The 18,039-nt window shown below is 31.2% G+C and overlaps 1 protein-coding gene across 1 annotated transcript; it reads right to left on the minus strand.

The window, feature by feature from the left end:
• Positions 1 to 633: 633 nt before the first annotated feature.
• Positions 634 to 12,739, minus strand: LOC129947263 (protein big brother). The gene is made up of 3 exons (XM_056057765.1): positions 12,134 to 12,739; positions 9,095 to 9,283; positions 634 to 1,521 (listed from the first exon to the last, which is right to left on the minus strand). The coding sequence occupies exons 1-3, from the start codon at positions 12,296 to 12,298 to the stop codon at positions 1,228 to 1,230; spliced, it is 648 nt and encodes a 215-aa protein (XP_055913740.1). The 5' UTR covers positions 12,299 to 12,739; the 3' UTR covers positions 634 to 1,227.
• Between the last annotated feature and the right edge of the window lie 5,300 nt (positions 12,740 to 18,039).

Below are 18,039 nucleotides of genomic sequence, written 5' to 3' on the forward strand. Positions count from 1 at the left end.
AAAAGTTGATGAATTTGTGCTGTGGTTTTGGAATAGGGCTGAATATCCGATTTATATTATGTTCCTGGTCCAATCTCCAGTCAAAAGCAACAAAGTTTAAGGAAGTAAAATACAAATGTTGTTTTCATATACAAAAAATAAATAATTCAAAATATAATGGGGGTCATGTTCATTAACGCAATACGATTAGTTTTGAATTGAAGGGAATTCCTATGAAAAATCAAACAAATTATCTCCCAGGGGGGGGGGTCATAACCCCTACGACCCCCCGTGGATCCGCCATTGACACCTTCTAGGTTATTTAGTTTTTTAAGTATTTTTAAGAATTCGTTTTAAGAAAAAAATAAGGATTTCAAAAGATATTTTTAAATCCTATTTTCCTTTAACATGAAAAAAAACATAGACACAGTAACAACAATACAAATTTAAGTAATAATTAAATGTACTTAAAATAAAATATTAATTAGTACGTATACGAGAAATCGATAAATAAGTACGCACAGAGAATTCTTCTTTTCACCAAGCGGAAAGAAATCATTTAGCAAACCACTTTCTTGAACAATCAATCAATCAAGTATAGAACAATTATATCTATATTATTTTTGTACCATAAAAAATAAATAAAAACAAACATTTTGATTATTTGTGCAGAATATCATATCGTGATATTCTCTTTATATATTTTTTTAAAGAATTCTATGATCTATTTAGCACTTTTATCTTCACAAACAATATCTTTAAGTAGGTAAGGTAAGTTATAATAGTTACGTTACAAAATTGCACTTAAAACAATATCAAAACAATTATAAATGAATTTGTTTTTATTTTGTTAAATCAATTACAAAGAACATCTTACAAAGTAAATAAATTTGTTTTTATTCATAAAACTCTATTAAAAAAATACAAATTTCAAAATAAAAAACATAAAAGTTATTTAAAGAAAAATTTGATTAAAAGTTCATTTAATATAAACATAACTTCTGTTAGAAACAATCATATTTTTTAAAAAAGTATACATATAGGACACATTAATTAATTAATTAATTATTATTTATGTATGTTAATTCGAACAAAAAAAAATCACATGAAGTCAAAAGTGCCATTAAATGGCAAGATTGTAGGCGTACATTATAGTTTTTATCAAGTTTTCTCATTTCGATTAACTATAAATTCCTAACTTATTAATTATTAGAGATATTACATATTTTTGTTTTCAATTCAGTCAAACTATCGCCTCCACATTCCTGCCCCAACACCAACTCCAATACCACCTGAAGCTACACCTCGACGGACAGCTTCCATTTCATCCTGGCGGCTATCTCGATATGCACGTTTAGTATCTTCGAATTCACGAAGTCTTTGGTTATATCTGTCGATTTGTTCACGAAGTATTGCATCTTCGTGAATAGCTCGACGTTCATCATATTCTAGACATCCAACTCCATCTAGTCTGTCTAGATCTAGCCAGCCTCGAAAGCGTACACAGACGCCATTCATGATAAAGTGGGATTTAATGTGAACCTGGAATAATAAAAAATAATTTTTTTAAAATAAGTTATTTATTTAAAACAGAATAAAAGCATGTACAAAAACTACAATAAAAATAAATAAAATTGAAGAATTGGCGATGAAGACTTTAAACAATATAAATAGTATTTTATGTTCTTGAAAACTACTTCTAAAAAGTGAAACTAAAAACGGCCAGACACTACGTTTAATAATACCTCCTTAATACTAAAACTTATAAAATAATGTTAGCAATAAGGTGAGGGCTTTGGCTTACTCAGAATAGAACATGACAATAAATTATGCGTGACTATACTGTCATAAGTTCTGTCCCTAACTTTAAGACGCAAAAAAAAGAACAAATGGATTATTTAAACAACAATTATGAGTCAGTTAACTCAGCGGCGTTATTATTACACTGCACAAAAGCAGTAAAGCTCCCACTAAGAAGCACTGGACAACGCCTGACTAAGACTGCGCAAAATAAGAGCGATAAGATCAAAGATGTTGTTTCCAAGACACGCAGACGGAGGACACAAAAATATTCTTTTCACAGGTGAGACACTGCTGAAAAGGTTGGAAAAGTCCAAAGAGGTGATCATGTAGCTTCATTGATGGTTTGGTGGGGAGTATCGTATGACGGTGTTACAAATTTGATTTGTTTGTTAGCAGGAAGTGAAAACACCTGCTTCCAAATATCAACGTTTAAGAGAAGGTTGCGAAGCACTTAAATAAAATCTTATTTGCGGGTAAGCACTGGATTTTTCAGCACAATACTTTGGCTTAATTATAATTTACCGGAGCTTATCGCCGCTGAAGATTGGCCCGCAAGCAGCCCGGATCTTAATCCGCTGGACTACCGTACTTTGAAATGTCTTGGGTGAGAAGCGTTCCCGCAACTCTCAACGAAATATCGAGTCTCAGCTGATTTGTTGAAGACAGCAGTTTCGCTAAAACTGATAATTGGTTTATTATTTTATTAAGACTCGTTCGTGTAAGGGGCATAACTTAAGCCACTATTCACATGAGCACTACCAACTAATGAACGAATATTCGTCGATTTTGACATTTCTTTCACATGAGAGTTTTTAATTCGTCACGAATGAAGTTTGACAAGGAGCCACAGCCAAACACCATTCACCATCAAAAGCAAAACAAGAATGATTTTTTTAAGTGAAGTACGCGCGATTATTGTATTCCTTGCGAGTGTTTGACAGCGAAAAAAGTTTGACAGTTCGTATCAACTACAATTTTTTTCGCGACGAATTTATTAATATGATGACATTGAAAAGTAAAAGTATGCATCATAAATCAAATAGAAACTATAGGTATATTGCTATAGTTCTGTTAAGAATTTGTGTGGAAATATGTTTTCAAATGTATATATAGAAACTCACATTTTGTAATTCATTAGTCGTTCGTTGGTCGCGCTCATGTGAATACTACTTAATGGTAGGATGACGTATATAATAACGCACGATGTTTAAATGCTTTTCACTATATCGAGTTGATAACGGACTCTTTGTGGACGGAATCTGAGACATGTCAATTTATCTCTTGTCTTGTGTGAATAAATAAATTACTAAACAAAATAAATAAATCTCTTGTCGCGTAGCTGAGATGTCAATTAGCAGCGGATTTGACACCAGGGTACTCCTTTTTTTGGATATTAAAAATAAAAATCGCACTGAAGCACCTCAATTATACCTTAGCATCGTTGAAAATATGTGCTATCGGATAGAATTATGCAAACGAGGCCGCGGCGAGCATTTAGCCGAAATTTGTCTTCCCGCATCATGAATTTTTATTTTTAAGTTTAGAGAAATGAGCTGAGTTGTCAAAATAACATCAGAATTGCTGCTTTCAATCTCAGACAGATAGGGCATCCGGATACCTTTTTGTTAGTGTTTTACGTGTAAAATAACAGCTGATAAGAACACCTGAGATGTCAAAAAAGGAATCCGAAGGTATCCACGAATTTCTGGCATGTAGGTATCTGACAGAACAGCTAATTCAACAAATGGTTGAATTTCAAGAAACTTGAAAATTGATTTCAGCTTTTAGTTGAAGTTGTATCTGAGGATGTTTCGGAACATACTAGACGATGAAGAAGCTATTTGTCTACGAATTTTAGAAGGTAATAATAATCTATTTTTTTAAAGTATTTTTTGATAAATTCATCGTTGAGCGAAGAATCAGTTGAATTATCCATTAAATGTTTTATCATACAACAATTTTGACTTCGAAGCTTAGATGTTTCTCTGCTTTTTGTGAACAGCTAAAATTTGTTTTATTATTTTACAGCTATCCAACTCGTTCAACAAGGTATCTAAAAATTCACCTAACCAAGATACCCTATCCAACACGAGGTTGAACGCAGCCATTGTTTAGATTGTATTTCTTCTGTCAATAGGAGCTTGCTCGAAGCGCACTCTATAAACTCGGAATAATATGAATGAGCTAATGAAGTAAAAAACTAAGAATTGCCAACTTCACTTTATTTTTGTATTAAAAACAATTAAATTGATATCGTTCTTTCTTCTTCTTCAAATAACAAATTTTTCTTATAAATATATTTTGCAACACATAATGGGTTTGTTCAAACTGAAGATTGACAGTGTACAGTATAGTAGTGCAGGTTCATAAAAACTATTAGAGCAAATTCAAGCAAAAACGTCATATTATACGTCAGATAATCAGAAGAAGAAAACAAATTTAATTCAGAGCAAGTAAAGCTGAAGGAATAATTAAAAATACAATTTTAGAAGCGTTTATTAGACTATTATATTTTTTTTTTGATTGATTTTATACAGAGTTTCCTCCAAATTTAATTTGTTGTTTTAAGACCCACAAATCCTCAGAGATTATGTTTCACTAAAAGTTAGCTTTAATCTAGTTTTAAATAATAAAACTAAATCAAAAACATAAAGCGCACAATATAATCGAATAACGACATAAGCTGATTTTGACAGCTTTCAAAAACCTCAAAGGCAGTGCAGAACATTTAAAACTAAAGGACACTAGTTCCGCTCAATTAGAGTATGCTAATCAGTGTAAAGCACTATTTACATGAGCACGACCAACGAATGAACGAATATTCGTCGATTTTGACATTTCTTTCACGTAAGAGTTTTTAATTCGTAGCGAATGAAGTTTGACAAGGAGCCACACCTAAACACCATTCACCACCGAAAAAAGAATGATTTTTGTAGGTTAAGTACGCGCGATTATTGTATTTGTTGCCAGTGTGGATAATGTGGAACGCTAATAAAGTTTGACAGTTCGAATCAACTACAATTTTTTGCGACGAATACATTTGTTTTCTTAAATTTATTAATACATATATGATATTGAAAAGTAGAAGTATGTTTCATAAATCAAATACAAATTATATTGCTATCGTTCTGTTTGTTGCGTGGAAATATGTCTTCAAACGTCGTATGTCGTTCGTAGGTCGCGCTCATGTGAATACTACTTAAGTCAGTGTAGACATGCTTTCAATGCAAAAAAAGCGATGCTTTTTTAAAGCTGGTTGAACATAAATAACATTTGTATGGTTTTAATTTGTATAGTTTTTAATAGCGTAAAAACTAAGTTGCGTTTCATAAATAAATCGAAGCGTTTTGATAAACACATGTGCTCTTCTTAGGGTTTAAAACAAAAGGATTGAAATCTTGAAAACGTACTACAATTTTAAGAAATGTATTAAATCAATAAAATTCTTCAATTCAATATCTTTAAATTATATTAAACACAAATTTTCGTATCCATATTATTATGAAATTTAAAATGGCTGCCAATACGCATTATTTTTTAAAATAAAGTGTTCCTAAAGTTGAAATAAATAAATTTAAATCCTCTTTAAATCTTTCAAAACATTTTTTAAGGGTTTTTAAATTTTGTAACAAACTTTAAAGGGATGCGAAAAAGCAAAATGACTGCCTTATTTTGTTGCCATAGAAATATCGATTGAAATGTCTGGCCTCCCCTTCCTATAAAAAGCATCTTATGTTCAGTTGAATTTTATCTCTTATCTATTTAGAATTGATATAAATGTATATAGATACTAAATTTCATCCTTGGCGTGTTAAATAAGTTTCATTTCAGTAAAAAAAAATGGCGCATGCGAAATATTAATACCAAACAGAATTTGTTTCTCTCTGTATACATATGTACTTAGAAAATATATACAAGCAGCCATTTTGAAACAATTTCATTTAAATATTTCTGTATCTAAAGTATCGGGTATCTTTTTCTTATGGATATTTGAATTTCAAAAGGGTGCTTTATTATCCTGTTTGATTTTATGTTTTGCGCAACCTGCTGCTGCACTAGGTATGTTTGATTTCAAAAACAAACAAAACAATAAACCCTACACATATTATAGAGCTACCCGAGAATTTAAACATAAATGTGTGAAAACTGAAAACAGACCCCCCACTAACTAACAATGACCCCGGAAGTCGCAAATAAACAATTAAGACAATTAATTGCAGACATTTTTATAGAATTTTACTAGAATTTATGTTTCAATTTACTGAAAGACCCCGAAAACAAAACAAGAAAAATAGGGAAGGAAGCACAACAAAGAATAATAGAGGTAACATACATATAACGTGCTATATACGGATTCTGAACCCCTGAAACATGACACAACTGTACGGTCATTTGTTAAGTACCTACCTACATGCTACGCATTTTATAACAAACCCAAAAAGTCGGTGGTCCGAGAAAACTTCTTTGTCCTTCGTTCCACAGACTCGCACAGTTTGAAGCATGAGTAACAAATTTTCGACATATGTTTAACATGCCCTTCAGGGAATACATATACCAACTTTTATGTAACCTTAAACAATTTTTCACTTGCTATTCTCTCGCTGCGACACCTCTATTTCCAACAACAACAAAAACAACAACATCAACAAGACCAATTAAGTGAAATTGTTTTTTCCTTGTTACTCTTGACTTTTGACGATCAAATGGTTGATTGATATTGTAATGGCTCGGACTATTGGTCTTCATATCTCTAATTGCTTTTCCCCTAAAGGTATAGGCACATCATTAAGTCGAGGTATAATGTGCTGTCCAGACAAAATTTGTCCTGCAAAATCCCTTTTTTGACACTAAATTTTTTACGATAGAAGGAAGTTGAAGTATAAAAATCTAAATACAAAAATGAACTCACTTCGTGTACAGTTTCCTCTATAAATGATGCCAAAAACCTTCCTTTAAGTAGGTAGATATATTTTAGTGTATCAAAAGGAAGGATATTGTTTCCACTTATAATCCCTCAATTAACTCTTAAGACTTGAACTGTTTTTCTGACACATTTCCAACAACTGTTGCTCGCGTGCCATTTCAAACGATCATGCAACTTGAGAAAGGACAAGGCAGCAGGTCCTCTCGAGCTGCTATAGTATATTGATCTTTGAAGAGCAATTAAGGCTGTCTTACATAAATTGTGAACGTAATATGTGTGTGTTTGTTGTTTTTAATTTAAGCGTGAAGGCTTTCTCATATTACAAACACGATATGGCACACATTGAATAACAAGAAGTTTTAAGAATACTTGAGAAAACAGTAGGTATTGGAGAGAGGGACAAGAATAGATTTGACTTTAATTTTAGTAACAAGCAAGCGTTTTGGTTGCGATTACCGTCGTGATCATATTCTGAGGTCAGAATACAGTTAGTATGGGCTGCAAATTTATGCAGCATGCTGGTTGTCAAAAAACACACTAGCGAGTAGGTCTGTTTGGTTACTTTTGTAGCACTAAGTGTAAGACCTGTCAAAATTTTTGAAAGAGTACAACTTGCAACAAAGTAAACAAAACCTTTTGGTTTACGTTTTGCATTAACGTCAGTGTGACAGGATCTTTTTTGTGCAATTTGAAATTATTTATAAAACCGGAAAAATCTTTTTAAAGTTTTTAACCATGGTGTCCGAAATTTCGGATTCCTCGGCATCCAGTAAATCAACAAATGAGTCAATAATAACTTAGCCAATTTTGGATATGATAAATGATTTAGACGTGGACTCATTTGCAATATATAAGGCAATGCAAGGAAGCAGCGCAAAAATAAATACCATCAAAAACTATCTCAAGGAAATTGTGCCTTACTTTTTGAAATGTAATATTTTTTTCAGTTTTAATTTTTCAAATCAGCAAAAATCTAAAGAAGAAACAATTAAATGAAAGTGACAGTGACAGAAATGGCAGTTGTTGATTTTGACAGTTGTTAATCTGCTTGCACTCAGAAATTGTTATATAATGAAGGGGACATTTCTTACTCTCTCATTGTGCTCTCTTTTTGCAACTTTCAACGAAGTTCGAGTAACCAAACGGACCTAGTGAAGCAGCTAGTTGAAATTCAATAATTCTTTGAAGATCTTTGCATTCTGCCTTGTAAAAAGTGATAGAAACGGTATATTACTAACAAAAAATCTTTGCTTTTATTTTAAGCTCAATTAGAGTCAGGTCGATTTAATATCCAGAATAAAATACTCAAATTTAAATATAACTTGGCTTTTAATTATAACGTTACTTTAAAATTATGGAAAACAGTGTAGCTCAAATTTACTTTTTTAGTTTCTCGAAATGAACAATTCAACTTTTTATTGATAATTCAAAATACAATTTTTACAGACTGATAATTTCAAATTAATGTTAGTATTCATGAAATTTTAAAGTATATTTCAGAATTATTTCACAAATTGGCGGAAAACTCGGCAAACAAATTTCTCACCTCACTTATTTAGAACTGTCAGTTTTTGGCTTATGTACTTAAGTAACTCGAACTATTGTTAGACACTCTAAAGACTTAACTATAACCCAAGCAAGGAGTAATTTGGCAAAAAGGAAGTGTGGCGATCTACTTATTGACATCTTTAAAAATAGCAACAAATTAAATAAATCAAGCTTAATTTGTTGCCCAAAGTTTCGTTTCAAAAAAATGTATGACCAAAAATCGTAAACCCGTTAATTTTTCTCTTACAAGAAAAGGTTTTACAATTTAATCATTCAGAATTGTTTTGTCCATTTTTGGCATCAGATCGTTTCTAATAATAAACTGTATCCTCAGCATTTAAACCAAAGCTGGAAAACCTGGACAATTTTGATTTGGAAACAGATATTTAGCAAATAGAACAATAGTTTTTGAAGCTCACTCTAACTAAGATTATCTATTTTCAACCGACACTGTTACCATTTACTACATTGCAAATCAATAAACAAACAAAATTCAAAAATCAGCAATTTAACTTCCAAATTCTTTTTGGGAAAATTAAGCAAATAACGAAAAGATTTAACGCATTTCACAAATAATTTGAACATTGTGTAACAAATCAATTGACACACCACTCCATATACACTAATGTCCCTTTTTTGTCGATGTATAAAGCCAATCGATCAAGAACGAATTAAACACAAACAAAAAGATGTGATAGGAAAACGGTTGGTCAATTATACAATAGTACAAAAATAAAGCCGGTTTAAGTGCGTGACCAAGTTGAATTCTTATATAGATAAAACCTAATTTTATTGTCAAACGTCAATAACAAAACTCAAACTCAAAATTCTCAAACTCACCTTTCCGTGCTCTTTGTCAAAATCACATTCTTTGTCCTGAATGTAAGGATTTTGATTGGCATTGAAAACTAATTGCAAATTTGTTCCGGATGCAACAAACGAAATTTCCGTATGTCCTTCGCGGCAACCATTTTGAAAGCGTATTTGACGTTCTTCCAATGCACGTTCTCTGTAGCCTGTATAACGAACCTATAATAAAAAAAAAGATACCAATTTTAAGTTTTTAGTTATAATATTCACATTTACAGTTTCTATTCATGAATACGTAATGTAAAAAAAAGACATTTTTAAAGTCTTATCTTTGGACTTGTATTAGAGATTTTTTCTGACATTTGTTGTTGTTGGATACTGTCAAATTTCAGTAGACAATATTGATAACGTCACTTCAAATAACAAAACAAGTTAATTATTATCTTTCAATTAACATTTAAAAATGTATTCTAATCATTTGTTGTCAAATGTGCTGAAAATTTACTTTATAAACTGTCCTATTATCACAATGAAATCCATTGGTTAAAGCAACTAACAAGACAATTATCCGCTCTAATTACTTAACAATTAGAAAAAACGCTCATGATTGAATAAATGACAGTGAATTACATATGCAGACTTTTTTAACTAAGAGCTGTTCCGTAGTTGATTGCCTTTTTTAAAACTAAAAGGGTCTCACGATTAAAGCATTTAGTCGCTTTATTTCACGCACCTAGACCTTTATATCATAGGTAAAAAAAAAAAATAATATAATTGGTTAATTTACAAATAACATCGCCCGAGTTATGGTTGGAGAACCCTTTAGATCAGTGTCAAATAATTTGACAATCAATCGGCATCAAACATGCGACTACAATTTGTATTAACAGCGTGAATGCAAAGAAAACAATACATAATCAATACCTTATTGTAAAACGTCAAAGTATGACATAATTATTCATCGTTGACGATGACATGAATTGACGTCTTCTACGTCATTTTGACGTCTTTACTAAAGTTAATGTTTAAACTTATACGTCATGAAACATATTTATGACGCAAACATTTACCTTCCTAAATACATAATAATTAAATCATAAAAAAAGGTATACCTCCTACGAATTCCAAAATTAACAAATGAATTAGTAAAAACCTATAACTAAAATTAATTCAATGAATCTATAAATAAAATAAAACAACAAACTACTTGCGAACCCTTCAAACAAAAAAATAAATAAGCATAATCGATTTCGACTTTGACTCTGACTCTGACTCTGACTAGGACCATTTACAAGATACCTATAACTTAAAAAAAAAAACCCAAGCTGCGTCACCAGTTTTAATCAGAAATTCAGAAATTAACAAAGTAACAGGTAACAATGACGGCACTAAAATAGTTTTGAGTGATGGTAAAAAGGTAAAACACTAGATTTTACCTGCAGGCAGTGTGGCGTGTGTGACGATGATGTCTTGGAAATTCAACAATAAAACTAAAAAGTAAAAAAGAAATCCCCGAATGAAACTAATATTATGTGCGGGTATATGAATATTATTGAAGGTGATGCCGCGTTGATTGCATTTAAATGAGATTTAATCTGAGAAAGAAAAAGGGGATTCCCATTTGGGTTAATTTATGTAGTATTGAGAACTTAAGTTGAGATTAACTATATTAACTTTAATTGACTAATTAACACGAAGTTGAAGAATCTTTCAATTCTATTGTGACATTATAAGTTAACCTATAATGTATCTAAGTAGGTATGTCAAGAGTAAAAGAACTTTAAAGTTATGCCAAGACCCAGACCGGCTTTGGTGATTCATTGTAAGCTTAATGTTTATTATATTTCACACTCTTTAGGTGAATCATTTAATTCACAACAACAATAATCAGGGTTTTATCATCTTTAATTAATCAGTTCTGGTGAAATATACTCCAACTCGAAAGTGACAACAAATATTTAAAAGAACTGAGAGTTAAAAAAAAATTGGGTGTCCGAAAGTTCGTATATAGAGCCGGGCCTGACTTACACCTATCAACCATTATTGCGACCAATTTCAGGAATTTAAGGGGCTTACAGTTTACAATACCGGATCTGAACGGCTAAATTGAAAGGAGACTTTTCATGGCAAGAATTACGCTGGGAGGATTTCTCAATTCCTCGCAAGAGAGCCAATACCCGTGAGAAAACTTTTGGATGACACAGAGATTGAACCCAAGACAGTCCTACGAACTAACCACCACGCTAAGGTGCTACGAACAATCAATGATTTTTAAGGAAGAACGTATTTAACAATCTTTTTATAAATCTTTAACGATTTTCATTAAAATTAAGCTTTACCTAAGCATATTCTCTGAATTAAGGAAGATTTGAATTGGTTTTTGCATAATCATTGCCACTGATTTCGGTGGTATGGCTAAAGTTTTAGTTTAACTGGTCCACCAAATCCAAATTAATTTTAAACCTCAGGCATCCTCCGCGATAGCCTATGTTTGGCCATACCTGTTTAAAGTCTCTTCCAAGCCAATGCAAACAAAATCAATGATGGCAAAGAAACTTTCGACAGTTGCTAAGTAAATATGATACTTGCATCAAGTTGACGAAAGCTTAACTCCCATATAGAGAATGTTTTGCATTGCGCTTCAATTTCAAGGAGCACTTAACCAACTTTAAAGAAGGTCTGTTTGTTTATTTTGACACAGGTGATACTTTTTGTTTGTTTGACTAATTGAACATGAAAAATTGAAAGTTCTGCTTTCAATAATCGTTAGATTAATTAATTTCAAAACAAGTGAAGTTCCACTGACGAAAATATCATAAAATAGACTTGTTTTTAACGGCGGGAAAATGGTTTCCCATCGATTAATAAATTATGTATACAAAAGGCTTCCAGAAAACAATTCGCCAAAGGAAACAAAGCCATAAATTCTTTTGACATTATAAATGTCAAAGTGTCACATATAATGCCACCGATACTAAACAAATTTTGCAGTTTTAACTTTAACCCATCTACTGACTTATTTTTATAGAGTGAAGACATTTTTTTCTAAAAATCTTGGTTAACACTCACCTCACTTTCTCGGCTTAATCTTCGAAATAGTTCATCACTTTCGAATTTAGCCTTTTGATCGGGAACAACTCGAGGCATTTTAAATATAAAACGTGGCTTTGGCTGTTCGTAGAGCCCGATTGTATCGTATGGTATCATACCAGCCAAAGCTGCTGCGTCATTCATGTTTAAGTAGGAAATGTTTGTAAATTTTTTTTATCACTTTAAAAAAACAAAAAAATATTTTTTATTTTATCACAAAACCACGGGTTTTGTCGGAATTGTTAAAAATGTTTGTGTGTTTATTTTCTAGCTCTTAAGAAATTCGATATAATTTTGTTGCGTTATCTAATCAAATTTTGTTTCTATTTATTTCTCTCCAAATGTCCTGTTATCAACAGTTTCAAAAAAATTTCACACACTATCCAAATCCTATCAAAACGACGACGGCGGAAAACTGTGTTAGGTTTGTTTGACGCACACCCGACTTTGACGACGGTCGATTAATAACTGTGCTCATTTGCTCACTCTTACCGTTCGGTTCGGCTTCGGCTTAGACTTCAAACACTCACAGAGCAAATCTTGTTTTTGTTATTCATCCATTTTGCTGGCTGTATATCCTTTGTTTGGTGACCTGTTATATACTTCAAGACCCAGAGTTTCGAATAGAGCCTTAGTAAAAAAAAAAGGGATTGAAGCAATGAAAAGGGCACAAGCACAACGAGGGTTAAAGAGTAGGAATGTGAGGATATCTTCCCTGGGCAAAACTAAGGGAATTCCCTTATTTACTTTGATGATTTATTGAAATCCGGTTTCCACCCCAAGTTCTTAGCTGCAGGTAATGTAACTTCGGATACTTAACTCAAACAGTGCTATTGCTGTTGCATTATTAAGCATATAAACAGAGGCGGGGCATAAGAACTGTAAATAGACATCCATGTTATTTTATTGGGTGGCGCGTTGTGTTCTACTTGTTAGGCTTGTTTATTTATAGATTGAAAAATAAATGTGTAGCACATTTCAAATTTTTGGGGGCTGTCTGGATATGTTCAGTTTTCTGCTTATCCCGGGCTAGTAGAAAATATTGGTATTTTAAGGTTGTTATAGATACCTGCCTACCAGTGGAAAATTGCACAATTAAAATTAAAGTAAACTTAAAAGATGTATATACAAGATATTTTATTAGTTACGCTTGGACTTAAGTAACAAAACTACGGTACCTATTTTAGCAATTAAACTAAATACAATCTTTTATACGATCAAAAAATAAACAAACAATGTCTGTTTTTGTCATATAATTGTCAAATAAAATCAGTAATACAAAATATAACAATTATTAGTATGCTACAAATAGTTTTGTAGTTAAAAAGAGATTTTTATGAAATTATCTTAAGTGAAAATTTTAAAAAAACGTACCTTTACGTCAAAAGTTCGGAAGGCGCATTTTGTATGTTACTAAAAATTAAAGAAGGGTTTTTTAATGTTATTGTGGGAAAAGGCTTTCGAATCTAGCATTTTGCTAAAATTATTTGAGTTATGTTTTCTGCTGCCCTTTATCGACTAAACTTTGTAGGTGTTCTGTTAAAATAAATTATTATAAATTAATATAGGTAATAAAGAACTACTTCTTGCTCGCTTTTAAATTAAAGTATTTATAGTTAGGATTAAAACGTCCGAGTCTTCATTTTTAATACTATCGCAAGCATTTTTAATAAATTGTTTTGTTACAGCTCGAAAGCGTGTTCAACAACACTTAGTTTAGCTATTTCGATATTAATATTTGAAGGCCCAATTTTTCTAGCATCAGCAATTGGTCCAGTCTTTTCTAAATTCTTAATAACTACATTGGTTGACGAAGTTAAATCCATATTTTAACAGTTTTCATAATTTTAGGACTTTATTAATTTTTGAAATGTTTTCCGTTTAAAATATGCAAATCCCAAACATTTGTTCACAGAGAGCAGTGAGCAATAAAATAGCAGTGATTTTTGAAGTATATTCATTTTAAAATAAAATGTGTTATGTTTACTTTAATTTTAATAAATAAATAATGAAAAAGGTAAGGCATTTTACATAGAAAAAAATCTTTTTCTGTGAATCCTTTAGTGTTATGACGGCAGCAGCACAGTAGCGTTGAATGGAGTCAAGTCAAGCATTGTTTTTTAGGCACTGCCTTCTACGGTTTTTCAATCACAACACATAGCTCACTGATTTTTACCTTCCAAACCTAAACTTTGATATTTACTCACAGGCTCTCTTTTAGATTTAGGTCGAGAGACTGAGCAGGTTATTTCACAAGATCATTGTTCTTATCCCAAACCATTGTTTCGCTTTTCTATTTCTGTGTTTCGTGCCAATTTTATGGGAATATACATACCTTCCGCATATTGAAGAATGATGTTTTTTAACTTCCCATAGGAAGTTATTGTAATGGGTCCGAGTCGAAATAAAAGATTTTTGGAGAGATGTCCGTGCGTTCGCGTGTACGTACGTTCGTAAGTCCGTACGTTTGCGACGTGTTTTCGTCGTCCACAACTCAAGAACCAGAAGAGATATCGACTTCAAATAAATTTTGTTATATAGATAGTAATGCAGAAAGATGCAGAAGGGCTCTCAAGAAAACTGCGTTGGTGGTTTTTTTTACCATAGCAGTTTAAAAAAAATCCAATTTTTTTATAAACCAAAAAATCTGACAAAAAATGTCTCACCACGAAAATTTTACGAATAAAAAATGATTTCATCTCCAAAACAATTTTGTGCAATGAAGAATAACGTTTTTAACATCTGGTAAATTTTTGAGAAAAAATCTAATTGAGAGTTTTCTTATAAAAAATAAAACCTAAAAAAACTTTACTCAAAGTTGGTAAAAATTTACTTTCGACTCGAACAGCTTTTCTTTTTATTTCACAAGAAATATTGTTTTCGATTTTCATCCGTTTTTTCGTCAAAAATAAAATCTACAAAAAATAGTGCGCAAATTTGATAAAAATTGATGTTCGGTTCTTGATATCTCTCAAATTAATTTCATTCATCCAATTTGTACAGAATTTAAGAAATGCTAATTAAATTGGTAAAAATGTGTTTTCGACTAAAAATCTATTAAACAAAACTAGATTTTCAAACTAAATTATTTCTTTATATGAAAAATATTGTTGGTAATTTTAAAAATTTTAATAATAATTCAACTAACAACTTTTTTAATCCAACCCGAAATACTACAAACTTTTAAGCAAGGCAAATCGACAGACGGGATGGGATGTTAACAAGTCGAAAAAAGTGGGTCCCACGATTCCGTCCGGTCTGTTTTGTCTGCCTGTCCACGCTCCTACAGCCTAAACCATTGGGCCGATTGAGTTCAAACTTGAAAGTTAAGGTTTTCATTTTTTTAAGATCAAAACCAACAGTGCCCTCATACATTTTTTTTGGTCAAAAAACAAAAATTCGAATTTTCATAAAAAAACAAACCGATAGATTTTTTTTAATTTTCTCTAAAATTTTAACTTCTTTTAGTAAGACAAAACACATTTTTGTATTGCTCCGAAATGGTACCGCTCATAGAACCGTCATTTTCTGTCTTAATTTTCTCAGCAACATATGAACTGGTTTCAATAGTTTTTTTTCTAAATAAGCTTTTATATTCCCTTAATAATATTTGATTACCAAAAATGCAATTTTTTATTGTTTGGACTTTTAAAAAAATATTGAATTTTTATTTTTCAAAATTGTATATCTCGAAAACGGGTCAACATTTGTTTACGAAATTCGAATGTAAAGCGTACATCTATAATCACTAAACAACTGCATACGAAAAATATTTTTAGAACAAAATTAAAAAATGTATATATAAAAAATTAATTAAAAAAAAAAACGCTCTAAAGATTTTCAAAAAAAAAATTGAAAAATCAGTTGTTTTTTTATTAGAAAATGGCATTTGAAGTTTTGAAAACAAACTTATTTTTCGGGTAAAATTTTGAATCTTAAAATAGTATAAAATGTATTTTATATTGGAATCACTTTCTAAACCTATGAACGAACAATTGTTTTCATTAAGCATGCTTTCAAGTATTTTTCATTGCCGGGATAAGTTATCCCAGGATGAGTTGTGTCTTGGGATGAATTACAGGGGTTTTGACCAATCAAATGGCATTTATATCTTTGAAGACAAACTTATTTTACAGGTATATTTTTAAATCTTATATAGGTACTTTTTTAAACAGACTCTTTGCATACAGGAGCAAGTTCGTACCGCCAATCGTGCATTTTATTTTCTACGTTTAGGGGCCGATCTATTTAATAGCCAAGGTACATGACCAACTCCATAGTAAGAAAAACAACTTAAAATTATAAGATTGCAGGACGTACTAAACATAGCACATTTCATTTAAAATTACATAATATTAAAAAATCACTGCTATTTTATTGCTGAAAGCTGTAGCTACCTATTAAGATAATCTTACTTTTTCTTCCCTCGAAGTTCATTAAAAAAAAAAACGAATAAATAACAAACTTAAGAAATGTGTCGTGAAAAAAAGTTAGGAAATTATTGTACACTGTGGCGTATGTGTACTATTTTTGAAAAACAATTTACCTGTATTTTCAAAACTATTTTAAAATATTTTTAAGAATCTGATAGATGTAAAAATTGAATTAGAATAGAGCAAGTTAATTATTCATAGGTCTAATATCTGCAAATGCAAAGCCAGTTGGTCATGCTGTTTGGAGAGAATATATTATAAATGTAAAAATTCAGAAGCAATCAGTGTTGAAATTTCTATAAATGATAAAATAGCACTTTTAAATTTTTTAAATGTTGTTTTGTTGTGTCAAAAAGTCAATGCCTTGTATATTAAATCATATTTTATAATGTTGCCTCATTGCGTCATAAATTTGAAAAAGTAAACAACACAATTATAAAATTAATTAAATTATTGGAATTTTTTTTTATAAAATGATTAAAAATACACTCATCAAAACTTGAAGTCACAGTTTTACATCCAAACAAATTAAGCAAATTTCATTAGTCCTTTAACTTGATTCAAATTTTCGAAAAGAACATCGGTAAATAAGATGCCTTATTGTATTTGTACATAAAACTCGGTATCAACTCGAGTTACCTTTAAATTGAGCTTATAATTCCACCCTAGTTTGTAGTTACTGAGTGAAAAAGTAAAGTAAGTAAAGTGAGGTCTTATTATTAATACACGATGTTTACTATAAATAAAACAAACAGCTTTTGAAACAATTGTGTGTAAAACACAATATCGACTAAACGCCCGCTGCTGGCTTCTCCGGTGGCATACATTGATCCGTTTGTCCATATTTTCAATGCCGTTGAGGCATAATTAAGGATCAATGTCGAGTCATTTATCATCCCTTAGCTCCTCAATGCTCCAATTTTTCCAGGATTTTTCTTTAAGATATCTCTAAAGAAACAAGTCCAAAAGTGTCAAACTACATAATTGTGGCAACCAATTGATATCGTCATGGCGTAGGATAACAATTCCATTAAATTACTCCGAATAACTTTTTTGCAAGCTATGTGGGAAGTAGAGCCCTCTTGATAGAACCACATATCGTCTATGGCTAAATGTGTCAAAGACTAAAATAAGGAAATGCTAACCAAAAACTTGAGGTTTAAGTGTGACTTACAGTTAACGTCATGTGTTATTTTTGAAATATTCTTTATTACAAAATCTTATTTGTTTTTTCATGTATAACCTAAACACTTTTTTTTTAAAACTTTAAAAAGATACTTAAAAACACTCTTAAAAATAAAGGGTGATTTTGTAGCTATTATCTTTTTGGCAAAACTGATTTAAACAGCTGACACACGTTTCGTGTTTTATGAATCATCTTACTATTCTATATCAAAATGCGTACTCTGTTAAAGTTCATCGGGCGCTTCTCTACCGAAAAATTGTGTTCGC

The sequence above is a fragment of the Eupeodes corollae genome, chromosome 2 (assembly GCF_945859685.1).
Source record: "Eupeodes corollae chromosome 2, idEupCoro1.1, whole genome shotgun sequence".
NCBI classification, from domain to species: domain Eukaryota; kingdom Metazoa; phylum Arthropoda; class Insecta; order Diptera; family Syrphidae; genus Eupeodes; species Eupeodes corollae.